Raw genomic sequence first — 26,062 nt, 5'->3', positions numbered from 1 at the left:
GCACATCGACTCGGTACTGGTACCCCGTATATATAGCCAAGTTATTGTTACCCATTGTGTATTTATTATTATATGTTATTACTTTTCTATTATTTCTCTATTTTCTTTCTCTCTGCATTGTTGGGATGGCCCGTAAAGTAATCAAATCAAATGTTATTAGTCACATGCGCCGAATACAACAACCTTACAGTGAAATGCTTACTTACGAGCCCCTAACCAACAGTGCAGTTTATAAAAATATGGATAAGAAGAAGAGATAAAAGTAACAAGTAACTAAAGAGCAACAGTAAAAATAACAATATATACAAGGGTGTGCCGGTACAGAGTCAATGTGCGGGGGCACCGGTTAGTTGAGGTAATATGTACATGTAGGTAGAGTTAATTAAAGTGACTATGCATAGATGATAACAGAGAGTGGCAGTGGTGTGGAGAGGGGAGGGCAATGCAAAAATTCTAGGTAGCCATTTGACTAGATCAGGAGTCTTATGGCTTGGGGGTAGAAGCTGTTTAGAATCCTCTTGGATCTAGATTTGGCGCTCCGGTACCGCTTGGCGTGCGGTAGCAGAGAGAACAGTCTATGAATAGGGTGGCTGGAGTCTTAGACAATTTTTAGGGCCTTTCTCTGACACCGCCTGGTAAAGAGGTCCTGGATGGCAGGTCGCACTACCATCTGTAGTGCCTTGCGGTCGGAGGCCGAGCAGTTGCCATACCAGGCAGTGATGCAACCAGTCAGGATTCTCTCGATGGTGCAGCTGTAGAACCTTTTGAGGATCTGGGGACCCATGCCAAATCTTTTCAGTCTCCTGAGGGGGAATAGGTTTTGTCGTACACTCTTCACGACTGTCTTGGTGTGCTTGGACCATGTTAGTTTGTTGGTGATGTGGACAACCTCTCAACCTGCTCCACTGCAGCCCCGTCAATGAGAATTCGGGCCTTCTTTTTCCTGTAGTCCACAATCATCTCCTTTGTCTTGACCACATTGAGGGAGAGGTTGTTTTCCTGGCACCACACGGCCAGGTTTTTGACCTCCTCCCTATATGCTGTCTCATTGTTGTCGGTGATCAGGCCTACCACTGTTGTGTCATTGGCAAATTTAATGGTGGTGTTGGAGTCGTGCCTGGCCGTGCAGTCATGAGTGAACAGGGAGTACAGGAGGGGGCTGAACACGCACCCCTGAGGGGCCCCTGTGTTGAGGATCAGCGTGGCGGATGTGGGGATGTGGGGGCGGTCCATCAGGAAGTAAGCATTTCACTGTTAGTCTACACCTGTTGTTTAAGAAGCACGTGACAAATAACATTTGATTCAATTTTTTACTTGATTTGATCATCTTTTATTTGACCATCTCGGCAGCTCCTTGCCCTAAAGGTTTTGATGCACATCATTGTCTGACATTAGGATTCTATTAGCCCAATTGACTGGGCTCTCCAGCCAGCACATTGCTGCTGAGATATCCTCAGTAAACACATGATGCAACCTAAACACTCATTCTTTAAAATAAATATGTCACAAAATAATGCAAAGCCTTGCTTGTAGGTGACTATAGAATTTAAATGGCAAAGTACAATTATATTGCAAGACCAGTATAACACATACTAGGAAATTCACAGGCTCAAAGTAGATCTATTGCTTATCTCTTCATCTCTTCACTCATCTTGATCACACTAATTACATCTAAGTAAGTAGTGTGTGTGTGTGTGTGTGTGTGTGTGTGTGTGTGTGCTTGTGTGCGTGCTTGCGTGTGTGCACGTGTTTGTGTTCGCACGTGTGTGTGTGTGTGTGTGTGTGTGTGTGTGTGTGTGTGTGTGTCAGTCAGAGACAGCTGTTGTTTGTGTAGGGCTGAGTGCTCAACCCGTCTTGTAATTAAGACAAACGCTTCAGTTTAGTGAGTTTGCCAAAAAAATAGAGGACTAGAATCCCCAATCTCCAATTCCTCCCTCCTCGACACACTACCCCTCCCCCAAACTGACACATGCACACACACACAAAAACTCACTCACACACACTCCAGACAATAATAGCTGAAGCCAACAGAAGCCCAGCTGACTTTGAGATATATGGTATCATCCGACAGGTGAATGAGAAAACGTTTCTGGCTTTAGGAGTGAGTTGTGAGTACATTTCAGGATTTAGCGACTACATCTACAATGTTATGTTATCTGTATTCATAACCGAAGGACCTTTTCTCACCTATTTTTGGGGAAACCTGTTGCGTTCTTGATAGGATTGAGTCTATTTCACATTAGGGCAACTCCATTTGTTGTAGTTGAAGCAGCAGTAGCACGAAGTGCGAGAAGCTCAGATGGAAGTATTTCAGGAAAAGAAAGAGGGGGAGAAAGAAGGGAAAAGAACAGCGCCAACATCAGAAGGTAAAGGAGGAAATCATGGAGCTACTTTTTTTTGTGAGAGGGGGGGGATGGGTGGTTTTAGATTCTCCCTCCTCCCTCTTCCTCTGTTTTCTCCTCTCATCTTTGTTCGAGTGCTTGACGAAAAACACTCTCTACACCCTGAAATACAGTAAACAAGTGAAGAACAACATGTCTCAAACTTCAAAATTAGAGAAGCAAAGTAAACATACTCTGTCAAAGTATTTGTGTCGGCGTGTAGTTATATGATATGTCATGGAGTCAATATGCACCTTTGGTTACATTTAGAGGACATTTCTAAGCATGGGACAGTGGAATAGTTTTATACTCGTTTTTATGAAAGGAAATGTATATTAATAGGATGCTACACAGTTGACACACTATGGATATTGGAAATTACAAAACCACTTTTTGCCTTTACAGTTCACTCACTCAATGTGCACATCGATCATCATCATCATCATCACCACCTCCAATCACCCGTGGTCAGTCCTATGATATGCTTTGAGACAGTCCTTTGGGGCGGCAGGTAGCCTAGCGGTTAGAGCGTTGGACTAGCAACCAAAAGGTTGCAAGATCAAATCCCTGAGCTGACAAGGTAAAAATCTGTTGTTCTTAACTGACTTGCCTAGCTAAATAAATAAATAATCAAAGGAATGATCAGTCCTTATCTAATGAGGAGGGAGTGGTCACAGCAGGGTGCTTCATCCTCCTTCTCTCTGGGCTGGGGACACACAACAATAGCCTTGCTCTGGGTCTTGTCTGCGCTGTCTCAAACGTCCTGTCTTCCAAAAACTGCCTGTCATCTGTAAATCCCATTTAGAATTATGACATTGGAGGAAGTAGTTTTCCCCAAACTTTTAGCAAATTTCATTCTTAATTGGAGTCATATTAAATATTTATGGCACTTGATCTAGCCTAATTCAGTGAGAGCTTATCAAACAAGTAGATAACATGTTTGTGTGTCGACTAAACATTGTCAATGATAACGTTGTCAATGATAACCAAACTCATTTGGATCTCAGCTAAACACCAATCAATGTGGTTTCCTAACCATATTTTTATTTTAACCAAATAATAAAAACGTTACTTCTGTGAAAATGCATCGAAGGGGAAATTGAGATCAGATATAAAAGTAATTGTGTCTTTTAGGGGTTACACGTTCATTACTATGGATACCAAAGCTGTGAAATAACTTGAGACCAGAGAGTTTAGTGGATTAAAATCCAAAACAAAGGCGTCTTGTCAACAGAATAAATCACACAGGAATATTTCTGTTGTAAAATGGGAATTACTGGAGGCTCTCAATCATGTGATGTGTTATCAAACTGGGTTTATGGCATGTTTTCACTTAGTGTGTTGAACCATGACATATTTGGGCTCTGAATACAACCAAGGCGATTGCCAAGTGGAGAATAGAAATTTGCAATATGTCGTGTTATCATCATAATGATAATATTCCTCAATATTTTACAATTTTGTGTTTGAATTGTAAGAATTCAGAATTTTTATTGTATGACTCCTTATTTTAGTTAATGAAATGTCTTTGGATACGTTTATTTAATCTTCCATCAACACAAACAAAAACAACAGTCAGAAATCAGTCAGAATTGTACTTTTCCATTGCATACAGGAAGCTGTTTAGCACTTAGTTTATGAAAGCACAGAGAGAGAGAGAGAGAGAGAGAGAGAGAGAGAGAGAGAGAGAGAGAGAGAGAGAGAGAGAGAGAGAGAGAGAGAGAGAGAGAGAAATTGAGAGAGAGAGAAATTGAGAGTGAGAGAAAGAAATTGAGACAGAGAGAAAGAAATTGAGAGAGAGAGAAAGAGAGAGAGAGAGAGAGAGAGGGAAAGAAATTGAGAGAGAGGGAGAAGAAGAGGAGGAGGGGCAGAAAGACCCCTATACGTATTTACTCCATACCCACACTGCATATTGACACTGTTCACACTCCAAGGCACAAACTGAACTGAATCTTCTGAATAGGAAGAGCGCTACTGCTGCTGCTGCTACAGATGTGACCTTTAAAACTGATACAACTATCATGCAACAGCCCCATGCTTTCATGATTTACCTTAAAATACGTTCTCATGCAATATTAATGAGGTGTACTTTGTTGAAGGATAAATCATTTATTCACTCCCTACTGCCTGCTTCCAACATCCCCATTAACCCAGCGCTCACGCTCAAATCCCTTATAGAAAACAGGGCTGGGAGAAACTATGTGAGGAGGGAGTGGAGGTGTTCTCTCTCACTCCACACTACCACCACTCCACTACCGTTCTATTGAAATGATAGATTTCTGTTTCCCCCCGGGCTTCAAAGTTTATTCACTACTGGTCTCTCACGGCTCCTGCTATTTTGCTTTTTCGCTCTCTTTCTTCTCTCCCCCACCTCTACTCTCCTGTGCCTTTTGTATGAGGCCATTGCATCATCCCTATTGTCATGTTAATGCCCTGTTTGTTCTTTTTGCAGAGGCCTTACCATCCATCAAAGCATCTTCCAGCTTTTCATCTCGCCCAGACTATCTATACCTGTAATTAGGTTTGGGTGAGGGAGAAGATGGATTTGGTTTGCAGCACCATGCAGAGAAAAACAAGACATCAGGAAGTCCTTACCGCTGTTCTGGGACCAGCCCTTAATGGTGTCTAATTGACCTGGTCTGTCATGTGGCCATGGCTTCATACGGTCGGGGGGCGATTATCTATATGTGTCATCCTGAAAGGATTAGCATTAGTAGTGTGTGTTTGTGTGTGTGTGTGTGTGTGTGTGTGTGTGTGTGTGTGTGTGTGTGTGTGTGTGTGTGTGTGTGTGTGTGTGTGTGTGTGTGTGTGTGTGTGTGTGTGTGTGTGTGTGTGTGTGTGTGTGTACGGTTGTGGGTGAGGGGTGGCTGCATGGGGTTGCTATAATTGCCTTCCAGATGAGATGTGAGTGAATCAGGAAAACATTAATGAATTAAGATAGTAGCCTTCAACCTAAAGCTAACCCAGTGATCCGGCTTCCAGATTTCCAGCATTGTAATTTGTACAACATAGGTGGACAAATCGAAGAGGGCAATCACATTCTTTGCCTACTCAAATGCATACATGGGCTTAACAACACATTATCTGAAAGAGGACCGTTAAAATCTATTATCCAAGTGCTCTAGAAAAAGAGAGGAGTGAACCCAGCATCTCTTTTATTTACTTCCTTCTCTGGTGCAGCTGTACTGCAGACACGCACATCGCTTCAGTGACCTTCAGGATGATATGAAAACGAAGGATGATGCCTCCGGTGTGTTTCTGGTGTGTCTCATCTCCCAAGATGGACAGCCGTGCATTATTGATCACAAAACGCTTCAACAGTGCTATGTACTGTGTCGCCTATGGAAGTACATTTGAGAGAACACATTATAGCACTTCAGGTTTTTCTGCTATAAAGCGTGTGATGAAATGGTGTTAATCAATTGCGTCGGTTTGTTTGTTTGTTCGTTGTTATCTCTCTTCCCCACGGTCTCTCTCCCGACCCCTTCTTGTTTGAAAACCCACAGGGAGGCTGGATGGTAGAGCTGGAGTGACAACTCCCTTACCTCTCCTCTCTGTTCTGTTGTTCACAAGGCGACGGTCCCTTCCATAACAACTCCCCCTCATCTACATTGAAAAAAAGCAATTTCCTTTCTGCTAGCTTGTGTTCAACATGCAGTCATAGTCTGAAGCTCATTGCAAGCATTTGAAAGTGTGTTGATAGAGCCCCATCAGACCAAAATTGTTTGTAATACCAGACTATTTGTCAAATAAATGCACATCTTTCTACAAGAGAGAGAAACGCAATGGCCTTTTCATGTAGTATGAAACCTATTTACCTATTGATAGATGTGTCATTTCTTCAAGGCAGGTAGAGCAGACCTTTAACAGTACAGATAAATGGATTCTGTACACCCTGCTATGCAAGCTGGCAGACACTATTTGATATCAGCCAAATAAGAGATGACAAATTAGAAAAACAAGACGTGTGTGTGTGAGAGAGAGAGCTAGAGAGAAAGAAAGAAAGAAAGAAAGAAAGAAAGAAAGAAAGAAAGAAAGAAAGAAAGAAAGAAAGAAAGAAAGAAAGAAAGAAAGAAAGAAAGAAAGAAAGAAAGAAAGAAAGAAAGAAAGAAAGAAAGAAAGAAAGAAAGAAGAGATGGAGAGAAAGAGAGATGACTGTGGTCAGATACAGGAAAGGGCTTTCAAGTGTCATGTAGAATAGATATCTCATGCATTGACTCAAAAGTACAGAGTTACTCCATATTAAGTGAAATAACCTAACCTAATATAAATTCAAAAATACAAGACAATGTAGAAATATGAAGATACAATACAAATCAAGGCAGGGGAAATAGAAAATATAAATAAATCAAGCAACATTGATTCTAACTGCGAACACATTGATCCCTTTTGTTTATTTTACCTATTATCTAATATTTTACCTAATACCCACATTTATCAGCCTACATATATCAATTAAATTTAAATTCTAATTAAATAACTATGTATTGATTACAATAATATTGGTAATCATACATGCCCTGTGAGAAATTGTGATGCGTATTTTGAATTTTCAGCTCACAGTAATGCACTCAAGAATCCCCGAGTTTGATTTAATTACTTTATTTTTCCATAATGAATTTCAGTTGTACTATTTTACAGGGGAGATAGATAGAGACGCTGAGAGACGCTGAGAGCGCATGGCTGTGCTTCCTCTGTCCCCTGTCGAGGGGCCACAGGGGAGGAATGCCCATAGCGAGCACTGAGCCACCCTGTCAGATGTTATTTCCATGATGCCTAAGAATGATTGGGTTCATAGATCCAGTTGCCCCTCTCTGACAGCAGAGGGGACACATCACCGTGGTTACCACACCTGGGAGATGACGTATGGGCAGGATGGGAAACGTAGTCAGTACAAGGTCATACCAGAGGTCGTCGGCTCGTCTCCACACCTGTCACACATCACGTATAACCCATATAATTATGCCAAGTCTTACTAATGGACAAAACACAGAGTAGGTTTGATAATAATTAGATGATTAATTCAAATGACTAGATTTTTTTGTAAACATCTTATTTATTAAAATGTTTTATTTGCTGGCAGATGTATTTATGTGTGTGGGAAATGGCTGATGTGATAATGACATGTTTGTTAGTAAAGGAAATATGTTATTCTCCATCTCTGGAGATTACGTTTTGTTTAAATGCATACGAAGATGAATAATACCCCCTCAGCAAACAAGATTCATTTTGTTTTATTATTATTTACTTAACTCATGGATATTCAGGTGACATCACAACATTATGTAGGCCTAACCATTACTGATCTTTCTGGTGTTAGCCTAAACAGTAGCGGTGTGTGGGTAAAATCACCGGGGAAGCCAACCACGAGGGAAGCCAACCACCGGGGAAGCCAAGCCAGGGGGAAAAAAGCCATATTACGTTGTTTGCTCAATAGCTTGTTAATTCGTATGCCTTGCGACCGTGATATATAGACTTAAATGTCAAGACAATAAGAAGACACAATGGCAGAATAAATTCAACCACACCTTTGGTTCATCACAAAACCGGAGAGCAACCTCTGTCCGGTGAAATCCACAAAGCATTTTACATGTAACAAACAGTTACATGATCTACAGCATGGTCAAGCAAGTTAATGTTTCCAACATTTTCAGACTACTAAACAACTATTGATTTAGAACAACAGAGAGTTGCCACAAGTCACAAAGAAAACAGGAGCTGCCTCCACCATTCCAGCACCATTTCAACTTCAACATCATCAAATCATCTACGCTTCGTCTAATACAGTGACAAAACTAGAAGATACCAAAAACTATTTAGTCCAATCAACGTAAGATAAATATGATCTGGCTGTGTGCATGTGTGTGTGTGTCTACTCAAATTTGGCTGTCCAGACAAATTTGTCAACATTCTTTGCCAGTTCCATAAAGGGATAATGGCTCGGTGGCCATTGGAGGGCAGGAGTCAATGCCCTTTTGAGTAAGCATCGGAGACAGGGGTGTGTGCTGGCGCCTGTACCATTTAAAATCTTCATCCTATGTGTCACCCAGCTTCTCCGTAAGGAGCTTGAGGACAGCAGCGGGGTTGCGGTGGACTTCAGGCTGGATGGAAACCTATTCAACATCAGGAGGCTCCAAACAACCACCAAGGTTTTGACAGAGCAGGTTCTTGAGCTGGAGTATGCTAATGATGTGCTCTTGTGGCCCACACTCCAGAAGACCTTCGGTCCGTCCTTGAAGTGGCTGTGAGGGTCTACAGAAGGATGGGACTGTCTATCAACACCACCAAGACAGAGGTGGTCTGCCAATGAAGATCCAGCCCTCCACCCACAATGCCTGTCTTCACCATTGAACACAAATCACTGGCAATAGTCGCGTCCTTCAAATACCTGGGCAGCATCCTCTCGGAGGACTGCAGCATTGACCTCAAAATTCAAAACAGGATCAAGCAAGCATCATCTGGCTTCAGGAAGCTCAGACGCAGGGTCTTCTAAACAGGGATCTCCAACTCCACATCAAAGTCGCTGTCTGTCAAGCCATCTGCATCACCACACTTCTTTGCAGCTGTGGTCACTTACAGTCGCCACAACAAGCAGCTCGAGCAATTCCACATAAGATGCCTGCAGCGCATCCTGAGAATCACCTGGTGTGACCGTGTGCCCCGTACAGAAATACTAGCTAAGACCAACTGCAAGAGTATGAAGGCCATGGTCACCCAACACCAACTGCGCTGGCTTGGGCATGTCTGTCACATCTGCTCCTGCAACGCCCTCTACTGCTCATCCTGTGCCTCCTTGACCTGCCGCCTACCCCAGTGCTCTTTTCCTGTCTCTCTCTCTCTCTCTCTCTCTCTCTCTCTCTCTCTCTCTCTCTCTCGCTCTCTATCTCTCTCTCTCTCTCTCTCTCTCTCTCTCTCTCTCTCTCTCTGTGTGATTGTGTGATTGTGTGATTGTGTGGGCAGAGACAGGTGTGCTAGAGTCAGAGCAGATCCCCACCAGCTGCAACCTGTTCCATAATCAAGACCTCTACTAATACTCAGCCCTGCCACTTTCACGCTGCCAGATCGTAATCTCTGCTCAGTCAGTCTACGTTTCTAGCCGTTTGTTACTATTCAGATCCCGTTATCCTGCTATGCCTGTTTTCCTTGCCTGATGCTGTTTTCCTCTCCGCTTCAATTGTGCCCGTTCTGTCTCTTGTCCCTGTCTCCAGTCTCATGTCTTGTCATCCTGCTACTCTGTCCTGGATTCCCCACTCTACTACTCCTTTGGATTCCCCTCCGGACCTGCTTACCCTGTCCCAACACCTCTTGCTCCAGCCTCAGCACCTGGTTTCCTGCAACCCGCCTGAGCTTCCCCTGATCTGCGCTCCATCTTCCCCCTGTGTTTCAATAAATATCTTGGTTACTTGATCCTAGTCTCCTCGTCTGAGTCTGTTCTTGGGTTCCCCTATTCCATTCGGCATAACAATGTCATTAGAATGTCTCAGGAGCGCTTGCCACGGAAGATCCTATATGGCCAGCTACACCTTGGTCGGCGGTCTGCAGGGGGGCAGATGAAAACATCACTGAATAAGTGCAACATCAAACCCACAGACATGGAGGTTGCTGCTGCTGCCAACCTTTCCACCTGGCGGCAACTCTGCCAGAGAAGTGTATAGAGGTGGGAGGGGAGGAGCAGAAAGAAACAGGAAAAACAGCTCAGGAGACATGCAACCATGCCTGACCACGCCAACACAGACTGCATACTGGACTCTACAGTCACCAAAGAATCGACCGTTACCTCAGAAGTGGAAGTCATCATCGGATACGATGGACTACCATAACGTAACGTGTGTGCTTGCGTGTGCTTGCAAGTAGAAAAAAAACATGTTGACTCACCCTACTTGTAGAAATGACATCCTCCTCTCTTCCATGTTGCCGAAACAGTCTATGACTCTGTTGTACAGTGCACGCTGTTAGTTTTTGTTGTCCCACACTACCTGGCAAAAATGCTTGCTCACTAGTCTAACTTCCTTTCATGGGTAACGATGAGCCAGGCCAGCTAGTTAACATTAGCCTACTACATCTAGCTACATATTGAACTTCCATCCTTTCAGGCCAGGGGCACAACGTTTTCATTTATGGTTGGATCAGAATCGTGGTTATAATCATTGGCCAGTACAGAGAATTAAGTAACACCACAAGTCCAAATCACTATCTCCATCCATGGCTAATTTAGGAAAGGGACAATTTTAGTTAGCTAGCTAGCCACTGGAGGACAACAACTCAACGAGATGCAACAGTTTTTTCTGTAAGAGTTTTTCTGTACATTACGTTCTGCTTTTGATGTGATGTGATTGGTGTGAAGCCAAATTCAAACTGGCTTCCCTTGACACATTTTTTGGGTGTGCCAGGACCATTCACAGTTGAGCTCACTCAGTTTAGCTCAACGCTGATTGGCTAAATATATATATATATATATATATATATATATATATATATATATATATATATCTTTTTAATCTATCAAGGGAGGCCAAATGCTCGCTGGCTCCCTTGCATTCAATGCTATGGGCGGCAACAATATCATACTCTTTTTGACCAGACAGCATCAGACAGAAGGGCTTGGGCTTCACATACTGAGAAAGAGGGCCACTGTTTTGCTCGCTTGTATGCTTTTTCCGGTGGGATTCATTCAACCTCTTGCGAATTGAAGGAAAATTATGAAACACAAAGAGACAAAAGATACGTTATTTAATATGTTTTTTATTTTTTATGAATCGGTCAATTTTGGGGGGAAGCCTGGCTTCCCTCCCTCGTGGTTCGCCAGGACCACTGATCTAAATGATGAAAACAAAAGCCTGGACATCACACTGACCTTGAGGGATCCTCAACGCCCCTGTTTTTCTCTCTTTTCTTATTCAGCTGTCTGTTTCTCTCTCTCCACGGTGAAGAGGAGAGTGATCAATCATGAAGATTGTCATTGCCAATGGCAGGGTGATTGTAAAGCCCACCTCTCTGTTAGAGAGGGACACACTGAGGGACACTGCAAAAATGCTAAGGAATAGTGATGAGAACATTGTGATAACCTCATCCCTGCCCCAGTCCAAAGCCTTCCCACTAACAAGTTTCTCCGCTTACACTGACATCAATGATACAGAGTGTCTGGCAATGCAGACATTGAGTCAGACTTGAAAATAGAGAGCTAACACTCTTCATTGTCCTGTCTGTACTGGACATGTGCTTGAGGTGTGTGATGTATTGGAGTTTGGATTGTCTATATTTAGGTTCGGTGGTGTGTACTCATGGATGCCAAGACAGGCAGAATAAACTCTTAGAAACAAAGGTGCTATCTAGAACCTAAAAGAGTTCTCCGGCTGTCCGCATAGGAAGAACCCTTTCTGGTTCCAGGTAGAACCCTTTTGGGTTCCATGAAGAACCCTTTTCATAGATGGAACCCAAAAGGGTTCTACCAGGAAACAAAAATGATTTTACCTGGAACCAGAAAGGGTTCTATGGGGACAGCCAAAGAACCCTTTTGGAAACCTTTTTTCTAAGAGTGTACCTAAGGTGGCAGGAACAGATGTTCTAACACAATGAACATCGATCTCTTCTTCAGTCGGAGTCGAGAGTATGGCTTCAACTGGGAGCCACACTGCATTCCAATAACTATACATAACAGAGATGTAAAGTACATGTAAACACATAAAACCAAGTTATGTAGGGAGTTACTTTCATGTCCACATTTATAAATGCAGTTACATTTATAATGTAAGAGAATTGCCATGCAAACCCACAACATCATATTATCAACAAGCACTCAAAGGCTATGGAATACAAGTTTTTGAGTTTTCTTTTCACTCTCTCCCCATGCTTCCCCCTCTCCTTTGTGTTCATATGGCTGTGAGGCTCCTCTCGCTCCCTCTCTGCCAGCTCGGTTATAATGGGCTTGATTCCACAGAGCCACTGTGTTTGTCACACTGAATCAGAAACATCAATTCTCCCAACTTCCTGTCATTGTCAGTGTATGAAAGCGTTGTTATTAATACTCGTCACGGGTCATTCACTGCCAAGGACAAACATTTAACATTCAGGTGATTCTCCCTTTGAGCAGGAGTGACTAAGCAGAGGATTGTAATTGCCCGTTTCTCATTTAGATTTGCTCACCTCTGTCATCTCTCCTCCTTCCTCTCTGGCCTCCTTAAAAGGTCAAAGGTAATCGGGGAGAGGCAGCAAGAAGTGGACGAACATGCACTTGTATGAAATGATACTCTCATCCAATTGCGCGTTATCAGGCAAATGAAGTGTACAGGAATCCCAATGTAAATGTATAAAGTGATCAAAACAAATGTAGCTAGTTGTGCAAGTTTAGATAAAAGGATAAGTAACATATCGTTTTGAAATGTTTGCATGTTTTCCTCTTTCCAGAAAACAATAGCTGATTCTAAAGGGCTCTGGCAAATTTCAAAAGTCTTCTGTGAAGGACTCAGGTAGGATATACTTGTCCTTTCTTGCCAAAAGGAGGCTATCGAGGAGGTGAGGACCGACAACTAATCATTTTTGCAAGATACAGGAAGTTGAGATTGCCTCTCTAGGCAGAACAACTGATCTCAATGGACTGTATTTTATTTTAGCAGCAATGGCAGCCTGTTGACAATTTCCAGATTATCGCTTCTGTAGCAACTATGGCAAAAATTCACAACTCACTGCTGTCCTCTACTGGTAGATATATTGACCTTTTTCACACACCAAAACCAATCCAAGATACTGTGTGTGTGTGTGTGTGTGTGTGTGTGTGTGTGTGTGTGTGTGTGTGTGTGTGTGTGTGTGTGTGTGTGTGTGTGTGTGTGTGTGTGTGTGTGTGTGTGTGTGTGTGTGTGTGTGTGTGTGTGTAGGTTTATGCAATCTGGAGAGCATACATGCGTGTGTCCACCAGAAGTGCTTCGTTTTTGCCCAGTGATGGATATAGAGGTGCTGTGTGACCTCAGTGTGAGGGAAAGGGAAAGGGTCACATCAAAATAAAGGGTATTTTAGTGCTCCAGTACAAGCACAGCACGAAACATAGAGACTAATGACTCCAAGGGAATTGTACCCCTACTGAAAGTTTAATTAAATAATAAGTTACATTATATTTTGAAATGTAGGGTGGTAAATTCAAAATATATTTAAATATATTTGCAATATGTTCATGAAATACTGTATATACAGTAGCAGTCAAAAGTTTGGACACACCAACTCATTCCAGTTTTATTTATTTATTTATTTACTATTTTCTACATTGTAGAATAACAGTGAAGACATCAAAACTATTAAATAACACATGGAATCATGTAGTAACCAAAAAAGTGTTAAAGAACAAAAAATATATGTTATATTTGAGATTCTTCAAAGTAGCCACCCTTTGCCTTGATGACAGCTTTGCACATTCTTGGCACTATCTCAACCAGCTTCATTAGGAATGCTTTTCCAACAGTCTTGAAGGAGTTCCCACATATGCTAAGCACTTGTTGGCTGCTTTTCCTTCTCTCTGCGGTCCAACTCATCCCAAACCCTCTCAATTGGGTTGAGGTTGGGTGATTGTGGAGGCCAGGACATCTGATGCAGCACTCCATCACTTTTATTGGTCAAATAGCCCTTACACAGCCTGGAGGTGTGTTTTGGGTCATTGTCCTGTTGAAAAACAAATGATAGTTCCATTAAGTGCAAACCAGATGGGACGGCGTATTGCTGCAGAATGCTGCGGTAGCCATGTTGGTTAAGTGTGACTTGAATTCTAAATACATCACAGACAGTGTGTCCGAAGCAAAGCACCTCCACACCTCCTCCTCTATGCCTCACGGTGGGAAACACAAATGCAAAACAATTATCCGTTAACCTACTTTGCATCTCACAAAGACACTGCGGTTGAAACCAAAAATCGCAGATTTGGACACCAAAGGACAGATTTCCACCGGTCTAATGTCCATTGCTTGTGTTTCTTGGCCCAAGCAAGTCTCTTCTTCTTATTGGTGTCCTTTAGTAGTGGTTTATTTGCAGCAAAATTGACCATGAAGGCCTGATTCACAGTCTCTTCTGAACAATTGATGTTGAGATGTGTCTGTTACTTGAACTCTGTGAAGCATTTATTTGAGCTGCAACTTCTGAGCATGGTAACTCTAATGAACTTATCTTCTACAGCAGAAGGTAACTCTGGGTCTTCCTTTCCTGTGGCGGTCCTCATGAGAGCCAGTTTCATCATAGCACTTGATGGTTTTTGCGACTGCATTTGAAGAAACGTCAAAATGTCTTGAAATTTTACAGATTGACTGACCTTCATATCTTAAAGTAAATGATGGACTGTCGTTTCTCTTATTGGAGTTGTTCTTGCCATAAAATGGACTTGATCTTTTACCAAATAGGGCTATCTTCTGTATACCACCCCCACGTTGTCACAACACAACTGATTGGCTCAAACGCATTAAGAAGGAAATCAATTCCACATATTAACTTTTAACAAGGCACACCTGTTAATTGAAATGCAATCCAGGTGACTACCTCAAGAAGCTGGTTGAGAGAATGCCAAGTGTGTGCATAGCTGTCATCAAGGCAAAGGGTGGCTACTTTGAAGAATCTCAAATATAAAATATATTTTGATATGTTTAACACTTTTTTGATTACTACATGATTCCATATGTGTTATTTCATAGATTTGATGTCTTCACTATTATTATACAATGTAGAAAATAGTAAAAATAAAGAAAAACCCTTGAATGAGTGTGTCCAAACTTTTGACTGGTGCTGTATTTATTCTAAGCAATGTTGTGCTGCTTTTTTTTATTGACTTGGCCAAAGCTTTTGATACAGTAGACAATTCCATTCTTGTCGGCCGGCTAAGGAGTATTGGTGTCTCTGAGCGGTCTTTGGCCTGGTTTGCTAATTCCTCTCTCAATGAGTGCAGTGTATAAAGTTAGAACATCTGCTGTCTCAGCCACTGCCTGTCACCGAGTGAGTACCCCAAGGCTCGATCCTAGGCCCCACGCTCATCTCAATTTACATCAACAACATAGCTCAAGCAGTAGGAAGCTTTCTCATCCATTTATATGCAGATGATACAGTCTTATACTCAACTGGCCTCTCCCTGGATTTTGTGTTAAATGCTCTACAACAAATCTTTCTTAGTGTCCAACAAGCTTTCTCTGCCCTTAACCTTGTTCTGAACACCTCCAAAACAAAAGTCATGTGGTTTGGTAAGAAGAATGCCCCTCTCCCCACCGGTGTGATTACTACCTCTGTAGTACTTGGGAGTATGGCTAGACGGTGCACTGTCCTTCTCTCAGCACATATCAAAGCTGCATGCTAAGGTTAAATCTAGACTTGTTTTCCTCTATTGTAATCGCTCCTCTTTCACCACAACCCTGATTCAGATGACAATCCTACTCATGCTAGATTACGGAGACATAATTTATAGATCGGCAGGTAAGGGTGCTCTCGAGCGGCTAGATGTTCTTTACCATTCGGCCATCAGATTTGCACCAATGCTCCCTATAGGACACATCACTGCACTCTATACTCCTCTGTAAACTGGTCATCTCTGTATACCCGTCGCAAGACCCACTGGTTGATGCTTATTTATAAAACCCTCTTAGGCCTCACTCCCCCCTATTTGAGATGTACTGCAGCCCTCATCCTCCACATACAACACTCGTTCTGCCAGTCACAGTCTGTTAAAGGTCCCTAAAGCACACACATCCCTGGGTCGCTCCTCTTTTCAGTTCACTGCAGCTAGCGACTGGAACGAGCTGCAACAAAACACACAAACTGGTCAGTTTTATCTCAATCTCTTCATTCAAAGACTCAATCATAGACACTCTTACTGACATTTGTGGCTGCTTTGTGTGATGTATTGTTGTCTCTACCTTCTTGCCTTTTGTGCTGTTGTCTGTGCCCAATAATGTTTGTACCATGTTTTGTGCAGCTAACATGTTGTGCTGCTGCCATATTGTGTTGCTACCTTGCTGTGTTTTCATGTGTTGCTGCATTGCTATGTTGTTGTCTTAGGTCTCTATTTATGTAGTGCTGTGGTGTCTCTCTTGTCGTGATGTGTGTTTTGTCCTATATTTCTTTTAAAAAATATATTTTGAATCTCAGCCGCAGGAGGTCTTTTGCCTTCTGGAAGGCCGTCATTGTAAATAAGAATTTGTTCTTAACTGACTTGCCTAGTTAAATAAAGGTTAAACCCCAAAAAACGAGAAAAGAAATGTCAAATCAAATTTTGTGGCATCCCAATTTTAAATATTTCTGTTCCCAAGAACTTTGAGCCCCTGGTTGTAGATGTGTCCATAAACCAGAATACACATTTATTTGTTGCTGGGCTTTACCGCCCCCTACTGCCATGGCTGACGCTATCTCACTCAATATCAAAACCTACACGACTAACTGTGAAAAACCTTGTTAACTCTTCATTGATTGATTTAATTATTACTAATAACCCCCATAAATATTTGTCTAGTGGAGTATTTGCATATGATCTCAGTGATCATTGTCCTATAGTATGTATTAGAGATAGGAAACAGCAAAATACTAATCTTTGTTTAATTAAGATGAGACATTTTTACATGACATGTTCTGCTCTGATTTAGCCACTGTCTCCTGTATTCCTGACCCTGAGTTAGCTCTAGAAAATGTATCCTCCATATTTATTTCTCTGGCAGATAAACACGCCCCATTTAAACAAATCAGTGTCAAAGATATCTGAGCTCATTCAGAGGAGAAATCAGGCCTGGGCCAAAGCAAAGACAACTGACTCTTTAGTGGACTGGCAATCTTTCAGACAATTGAAAAACAGATGTACAGTTGAAGTCGGAAGTTTACATACACCTTAGCCAATTACATTTAAACTCAGTTTTTCACAATTCCTGACATTAGATCCAAGTAAAAATCCCTGTCTTAGGTCAGTTAGGATCACCACTTTATTTTAAGAACGTGAAATGTCAGAATAATAGTAGAGAGAATGATTTATTTCAGCTTTTATTTCATTCGTCACATTCCCAGTGGCTCAGAAGTTTACATAGACTCAATTAGTATTTGGTAGCATTGCCTTTTAATTGTTTCACTTAGGTCAAATGTTTCAGGTAGCCTTCCACCACCTTCCCACAATAAGTTGGGTAATTTTGGCCCATTACTCCTGACATAGCTGGTGTAACTGAGTCAGGTTTTGTAGGCCTCCTTGCTCGCACACGCTTTTTCAGTTCTGCCCACAAATTTTCTATAGGATTGAGGTCAGGGCTTTGTGATGGCCACTCCAATACCTTGACTTTGTTGTCCTTAAGCCATTTTGCCACAACTTTGGAAGTATGCGTGGGGTCATTGTCCATTTGGAAGAGACATTTGAGACCAAGCTTTAACTTCTTGACTGATGTCTTGAGATGTTGCTTCAATATATCCAAGTAATTTTCCTCCCTCATGATGCCATCTATTTTGTGAAGTGCACCAGTCCCACCTGCAGCAAAGCACCCCCACAACATGATGCTGCCACCCCCGTGCTTCACGGTTGGGATAGTGTCCTTCGGCTTGCAAGCTTCCCCCTTTTTCCTCCAAACATAACGATAGTCATTATGGCCAAACAGTTATTTCTTTTTGTTTCAACAGACCAGAGGACATTTCTCAAAAAAGTATGATCTTTGTCCCCATGTGCAGTTGCAAACCGTAGTCTGGCTTTTTTATGGCTGTCTTGGAGCAGTGGCTTCTTCCTTGCTGAGCGGCCTTTCAGGTTATGTCGATATAGGACTCGTTTTACTGTGGATATAGATACCTGTACCTGTACCTGTTTCCTCCAGCATCTTCACAAGGTCCTTTGTTCTGGGATTGATTTGCACTTTTCACACCAAAGTATGTTCATCTCTAGGAGACAGAACGTGTCTCCTTCCTGAGCAATATGACGGCTGCGTGGTCCTATGGTGTTTATACTTGCGTACTATTGTTTATACAGATAAACGTGGTACCTTCAGGTGTTTGGAAATTGCTCCCAAGGATGAACCAGACTTGTGGAGGTCTACAATTTGTTTTCTGAGGTCTTGGCTGATTTCTTTTGATTTTCGATTGATGTCAAGCAAAGAGGCATTGGGTTTGAAGGTAGGCCTTGAAATACATCCACAGGTACAACTCCAATTGACTCAAATTATGTAAATTAGCCTATCAGAAGCTTCTAAAGCCATGACATCATTTTCTGGAATTTTCCAAGCTGTTTAAAGGTACAATCAACTTAGTGTATGTAAACTTCTTATCCACTGGACTTGTGATACAGTGAATCATAAGTGAAATAATCTGTCTGTAAACAATTGTTGGAAAAATTACTTGTTTCTTGCACAAAGTAGATGTCCTAACCGACTTGCCAAAACTATAGTTTGTTAATTAACAAGAAATTTGTTGGGTGGTTGAAAAACTAGTTTTAATGACTCCAACCTAAGTGTATGTAAACTTCCGACTTCAACTGTACTATCTTGATTAAGAAAGCTAAATTAAGCTACTTTTTAATCTCTATTTCTCACTCTGCTGGTGATCCTTCTAAATTTTGAATAACAGTAAATGTACTGAAGTGTAGATTCCTCTTTTTCTCTGCCTAAGCAAGTCCTGACTGACTCTGACATCATAACTGAGAAGAATGGGATAAGTGATGCTTGCCCTCTGATTGCTGAATCATTAACCCATATTTGTAATTTGGGGATTATATCTGGTACTATCCTCAAGGTTGGAAGGTGGCCCATGTTCTCTCTCTTCACAAAGGTGGTGACCCTTGTGACCTAAATAATTATCGGTCTATTTCTAAACTTTCTTGCCTAGCTAAAATATTAGAATCCCTAATTACTTCTCAGCTAAGATCTTTCTTATCTTTGAAATGTATTCTAAATGTACATCAGTCTGGTTTTTGACCAGGTCATAGCACTACCTCTGCTGCATTCCTGGTTGTACATGATGTGGTTAACTTTATGGATAAAAGGCAACATTGTGCTGCCCTCTTCATTGACCTGTCAAAGGCTTTTGATACTGTTGATCATTCATTGCTAATTCAGAGGTTTTTGACAGACAGAACTCAATGTATTGCTACTGATGGTATTAAATCAGCTTTCCAGGATATTATGAAAGGTGTCCCTCAGGGGTTGATACTGTTCACATTAACAATATTGACTTGTCTGTAAAAATTTAAATCTGAGTACAGGTAAAACTAAGTATATGTTGTTCTCTAGAGCACCAAAAAATAAGTCTGATGATTTAAGCTTAAGTACTTTGGATGGTGTCCATATTGATTGTGTCCGTGATTACAAATATCTGGGCATCTGGATGGATGAAATGCTGTCTTTTAAAAAGCATATTGATAAGTTATTTAAGAAGCTGAGAATAAAAATGGGCTTCTTCTATAGAAATAGGTCCTGCCTCTCGCTAAATAGTAGAAAGGAGATTATTCAGTCCTATACTATGGCGACATCATCTATATGAACGCAGCTACCACTTCATTAAAGTCGTTAGATGCAGTTAATCATAGCGCACTGCACTTTATTACGGCAACAATTTGTAGTACTCATCACTGCATTCTCTAACAAAAAGTTGGTTGGCCCTCGTTGATGTCACTTAGGTTGATACGTTGCTGTGTTATAATTTATAAAGCCATTTTACAAAATCCCACTGTACCTAACATCATTACTAAACTTTGGACATACAGTAGGAGTTACCACACAAGGCCTCAGGGATGGCTAATTCTGGAAATTCCTTTGGTCTCTACTGAGTTAGGAAAATCAGCTTTTAGTTTTCTTGCACCTTATCTATGGAACAATCTTGAAAGTGTTTTTAAATTTAAAATTTGAGGACCTTGTTACTGATTAATGTGTTTTTTTTCCCCCATGACCATGATTTTCTTTCTGCTTGCATTTTGCATTGATATTTTGATGCATGTATTTTCTGTAATTTATTTAATTCAGGGCTCATCTGTAAAAGAGACCTTGATCTCAGTATGACTCCCTGATAAAATGAAGGTTAAATAATAAAAACAAATATTTCCTTTTTTTTTTGTGTTTGGAATGCCATAGTTGCTTTGGGAGATCATGCTGTCATAATGAGAACGCTGTAAGCATTTGTTGGCCAATTTTGAATCTGAAGTATTAGTACATTGTCCATAATGCTCATTGACTGGATATTGAAAATTGCCATGGCAACTACGCATCACAATAGTAAACCATGGCAATTATGCATCACAATAGTAATTATATTTATATTGTGTAGGGCAGAGTTTGGCGTTCGACAAACCACGTGCGACATGAGCGCCCAGTTACAAGCGGCAGGCTGACGAGCAATATTCCCCGTCGTAGAACAGATGAAGCCTGAGCGGGAATGTGAAGCTACATGAAGCTGGCTAGCTTTATAAACCCCTGAGGAAATCTAGCTTCTTTCGTAGTATACCTCTCTAACCAGTAACTTTTGAAACCTATTTTACTGTGCCAGGTCACATAGAGACCGTTGATTGATTGACTGAATTTATTTGACAATTTGTAAAATCCATACATAAGGGCGCTCCAGCTGGTGCCACCTCCACATACAATTTAAGAAAATCACCAAGGATAACACAATAAAGTTTAACAGCTTATTTCCATTGTGGTCCTTTTGAAGAGGGAAAGGGGAAGGGGGAATACAACAAGGTTAGTGTCACGTCCTGACCAGTATAGAGTATATTTGGTTATTGTAGTTTGGTAAGGACGTGGCAGAGGGTAGTTGATGTATGTATTATGGGGTTTGTCACTGGTCTATGTCTGTGTTTCTATGTCTAGTTGATTGGGGTTGGACTCTCAATTGAAGGCAGGTGTGTTGAGTTGCCTTTGATTGGGAGTCCTATATAGTAGGGTGTGTTTGTCTTTGTTTTTCGTGGGTAGTTGTTTGAGAGCACTGCTTTTTGTTGAGCCTGCTTTCACTGGTTCATGTCGTTAGTTTGTTTATTGTTTTCTTCCGTGGTGTTCGCATTATTTTATAAATAAATATGTTGAGCACGAAACCCGCTGCGCATTGGTCCCTTTCTCTCTACGACGACAGCGTGACAGTTAGGCAGCGATCGTAATGACAACAGACAATGGCAGACACCATTTTTGTTTGTTTCACAGCATCCATAATTAACATAGTTTCTGTTCCTAATAAACAACTATGAACAGGTATATATTCCTTGTCACACATACCCTTAATATATGAACAATCAATCCCTAATATATATGTATATATATATAAACAATCAATCCCTATGTAAACTCAGCAACAACAAAAAAATGTCCCTTTTTCAGGAACCTGTCTTTCAAAGGTAATTCGTAAAAATCCAAATAACTTCACAGATCTTCATTGTAAAGGGTTTAAACACTGTTTCCGATGCGTGTTCAATGAACCATAAACAATTAATGAACATGCACCTGTAAGACACTAACAGCTTACAGACGGTAGGCAATTAAGGTCACAGTTATAACAACTTAGGACAATACAGAGGCCTTCCAACTGACTCTGAAAAACACCAAAAGAAAGATGCCCAGGGTCCCTGCTCATCTGCGTGAACGTGCCTTACGCATGCTGCAAGGAAGCATGAGGACTGCAGATATGGCCAGGGCAATAAATTGCAATGTCCGTACTGTGAGACGCCTAAGGGAGACAGGACGGACAGCTGATCGTCCTCGCAGTGGCAGACCATGTGTCGGTACATCCGAACATCACACCTGCGGGACAGGCACAGGATGGCAACAACAACTGCCCGAGTTACACCAGGAACGCACAATCCCTCCATGAGTGCTCAGACTGTCCGCAATAGGCTGAGAGAGGCTGGACTAAGGGCTTGTAGGCCTATTGTAAGGCAGGTCCTCACCAGACATCATCGGCAACAACGTCGCCTATGAGCACAAACCCACCATCACTGGACCAGACAGGACTGGCAAAAAGTGCTCTTCTCTGACGAGTCGCGGTTTTGTCTCACCAGAGGTGATGGACGGATTTGCGTTTATCGTCGAAGGAATGAGCGTTACACCGAGGCCTGTACTCTGGAGTGGGATCGATTTGGAGGTGGAGGGTCCGTCATGATCTTGGGCGGTGTGTCACAGCATTATCGGACTGAGCGTGTTGTCATTGCAAGCAATCTCAACGCTGTGCATTACAGGGAAGACATCCTCCTCCCTCATGTGGTACCCTTCCTGCAGGCTCATCCTGACATGACCCTCCAGCATGACAATGCCACCAGCCATACTGCTTGTTCTGTGCGTGATTTGCCATGGCCAACGAATAGCCTGGATCTCAATCCCATTGAGCACGTCTGTGACCTGTTGGATCGGAGGGTGAGCGCTAGGGCCATTCCCCCCAGAAATGTCCCGGAAACTTGCAGGTGCCTTGGTGGAAGAGTGGGGTAACATCTCACAGCAAGAACTGGCAACTCTGGTGCAGTCCACGAGGAGGAGATGCACTGCAGTACTTAATGCAGCTGGTGGCCACACCAGATACTGACAGTTTCTTTTGATTTTGACCAACTCTTTGTTCAGGGACACATTATTCCATTTCTGTTAGTCACATGTCTGTGGAACTTGTTCAGTTTATGTCTCAGTTGTTGAATCTTATGTTCATACAAATATTTACACATGTTAAGTTTGCTGAAAATAAACGCAGTTGACAGTGAGGACATTTCTTTTTTTGCTGAGTTGACATCTTAATACATGTATTAATGCATCAATGTTGCTTTCCCCCCCATCCTATAGTAGCCCATTCTTGCTTTTTCTTGCATGATTTTGAAAAGGAATTGTGCCTACTTTATAAAAGTCCTAATTGTATGCTGCCATTGGACATGAAAAAAAAATCTAATAGACTTTATTTCCTATTCTTATTAAGAATTTGATGACACTCCTGCTCCTCCTTGAGGCAACGCACATACATATACGCTAGATGTCTCCCTCCTCCATGCATCGGAGCCTCACAACAACTAGCCTAGCTAGACGTGCACTACCACCGCACTGAAGAGTTCATGTGTTCGCTGATTACTGTGTCCGCGAGGTGTTCGTCGTGAGGCAGTCGCCATTTTGAAACCCAAATCGTTCACAGTACACCCGCCCTGAAACCTGGAACTATGCCGCGGGGCCGGCCTCGCAAACTGAGGGATAAAACCAACGACGGAACAGGTAATCAGTTCCAAAATGTCACGAATAAAAAAGGCAGCGACCATGCTGTTTACACAAGTTCATAATGAATGAACAAGCTGTTGCGTAGCTGAGATAAACTCACTTGAATATAGTGTATATAGTCCCCGGATATAGTATTGCGGGTGTCCATTGCTTTGTGCTGTAAAGTAGTGATTGAGGCGGAATGATATTAATAACATTTCGGTGGCTCTACTTATCCAGATTCAGTCTAATTTACACTTCAGTGAGGCAACAGCTCCTGTAGAGTCCTGTGAAATATAGGGCATTTGGCTAGGTAACGTCAGTGTTTTTCTGACTCATGTGTTAGCATGTTGATGCTTGGCAGTTGGCTAACAGGCTAGCCTTTGTTTTTAATTTGTGTGTGCGAGAAGACCGCTAGCTAGATGTCACTCTGCTAGCCAAACCATCAGGAAAGTAGTGTTTCACCATCCAGTCTCTCTCGGTTCGCTGCAGTTCGATACGATAGCCACATTTGCGAGTTATAACTTGAACCGTTAGCTAGCTAACGGTTCAAGTTATCTAACATTAGTTTAGCTAGTTAGCATCCCAAGTCGAGTGATCAGACGATAATGGGGTTTCTGCATGTGGCTAAGTTAGTTTGTTGCTATCCTATAGCTAACTAACGCGTTGCTAGCTAGATAGCTTGCTAGCTCAGGTGTAACAGCACAGAGAAACAATGCACTCCAGCTGCAAATTGTCTTGGCTAGGTGTAATAAAAAAAAACGAAGAATATCCCTATGCCAGAATTAAGTCAATTGGTAGTCAGCTAGCTAGTATCGTAAGAGTAGTAACGTTAGTTAGACAAGAGCTAGCTATAGTACAGATTATTTTGTCATGTTTAGTTTTATGACAGCCTACTAACTCGTCAAGGTAACTAGCTAGCGTAAAGTATTATATTATAAACCCAGGGTCGTCACAGTATGTTCAACCAGCTAGGCCATCAGGTGTGTAATCATTACTCCTAGAAAACTAGCGTTTATTGGTCATATTCAGGTAGGTCTATCCCTATTTGCTGACCGGTCCAATAGAAACGCTAGTTTTCGTTCAACAGTTTGATGATTACACCCCAGTAATATTCTGTGGGTTTGTTTGGTGTAGGCAGTTGTCACCAACCTTTTCTGTGTCACAATGCAAGGTGAGATCTATCGCTCAAATTTGTTTTGAACATGACTTTAAAAAAAGTAAGCCTATGCAACGTTAACGTTTTAGAAACAGTACTGTAGCAATGAGGTTTGTGCACTAGCCTATAGGCCCAATACATTATCACTACATTGCTTGAATTGCCCTGCCAATGCATGGTTGTTTGGACCATTTAAAAAATATATACTGCTCAAAAAAATGAAGGGAACACTTAAACAACACATCCTAGATCTGAATGAAAGAAATAATCTTATGAAATACTTTTTTCTTTACATAGTTGAATGTGCTGACAACAAAATCACACAAAAATAATCAATGGAAATCCAATTTATCAACCCATGAAGGTCTGGATTTGGAGTCACACTCAAAATTAAAGTTGAAAACCACACTACAGGCTGATCCAACTTTGATGTAATGTCCTTAAAACAAGTCAAAATGAGGCTTAGTAGTGTGTGTGGCCTCCACGTGCCTGTATGACCTCCCTACTTTCACAGAAGTGTGATTGACTTGGAGTTACATTGTGTTGTTTAAGTGTTCCCTTTATTTTTTTGAGCAGTATATATATATATATATCTCAAAATGTGATAAGTTAAAGGATCACACCGGTAATAGTCAGTTGTTGTATTACTTGTGAGGTACAGCTGAGTGAGCATACATTTCAATAATTTGCATTTTATTTTACTGGGCTGATGGTGCCTGCTTCTGGTCAGTCTCAGTGGAGAGAGAGGGCAGAAGACTTAGGGTCTGCCTCTTAACATCCCTACACTCTCCCTTTCCTCCTATGACACTGACCAAAAAGTGACTATCTTCTAGTTGATGCTGAAACTCGAGTCACACCGCATTGTCTGCTTCATGCACAAATTCATGTTACTCCTATGAACAGAGTGAAATATTCCTTGATATAAAAAAATAATTAAAGACCTATGCTGCTAATAGTAATGTAAGCCTATCGATACACTTTCCTACTCATTCATTACAACTTAGTGCTGGTTGTAGCGCAAGTGGAAGTAGGAAGAACCCACATTTTATGGCTTTTAAAAGTGTTGAATAAAAGGTGTTGATAGTGCGGTGTCAAAACAAGAACTCACTCATAAAAACATCAGCTCTTTGATGTATTCGTTGACACTCTCTAGTAATGGCTTTAAAAGTTTTGAAATCTCACAGTATCGACTTTTCTGTAGCTTTTACGCCTGCTATGTTACTGCAGACACTGTAATCTTAGCCATCCGATTGGTTAGTGTTAGGCCTGTAGTGCACTTGATTTGCTCTCCGGGCACACCAGGAAGGCAGAGTTCATATCTTCAGACACATGAAATGGTACAAAATCAATGTTGACAAAACAAAATACGCTAGACAAGGTGGGATATTTTTGGGTCAATTGCGGTGGAA

At 41.6% G+C, this 26,062-nt stretch overlaps 1 protein-coding gene and 1 long non-coding RNA gene across 3 annotated transcripts in view; both read left to right on the top strand.

The window, feature by feature from the left end:
* The first annotated feature begins 1,946 nt into the window (after nucleotides 1–1,946).
* Nucleotides 1,947–7,604, top strand: LOC123743117 (uncharacterized). Its single transcript, XR_006769903.1, has 2 exons — nucleotides 1,947–2,366; nucleotides 4,834–7,604. It is a non-coding gene; the product is annotated as an uncharacterized lncRNA (long non-coding RNA).
* A 15,702-nt stretch (nucleotides 7,605–23,306) lies between these two features.
* The window catches only part of LOC106605070 (zinc finger protein 236), a 94,973-nt gene continuing 92,217 nt past the window's right edge, over nucleotides 23,307–26,062 (top strand). Inside the window, exon 1 of one of the 2 annotated variants that reach the window (XM_014200335.2) lies at nucleotides 23,307–23,512. In XM_014200335.2, the coding sequence (XP_014055810.1) occupies nucleotides 23,461–23,512 (52 nt within the window). In that variant the 5' untranslated portion in view covers nucleotides 23,307–23,460. Of the gene's footprint in view, nucleotides 23,513–23,720; nucleotides 23,808–26,062 lie in introns of those variants that run through there. The other variant, XM_014200337.2, reaches the window with a different exon arrangement.

The sequence above is a fragment of the Salmo salar genome, chromosome ssa05 (genome assembly GCF_905237065.1).
Source record: "Salmo salar chromosome ssa05, Ssal_v3.1, whole genome shotgun sequence".
NCBI classification, from domain to species: Eukaryota; Metazoa; Chordata; class Actinopteri; order Salmoniformes; family Salmonidae; genus Salmo; species Salmo salar.
Note: the sequence above shows the minus strand (reverse complement) of the source record. Positions and strands in the feature narration are given on the sequence as shown.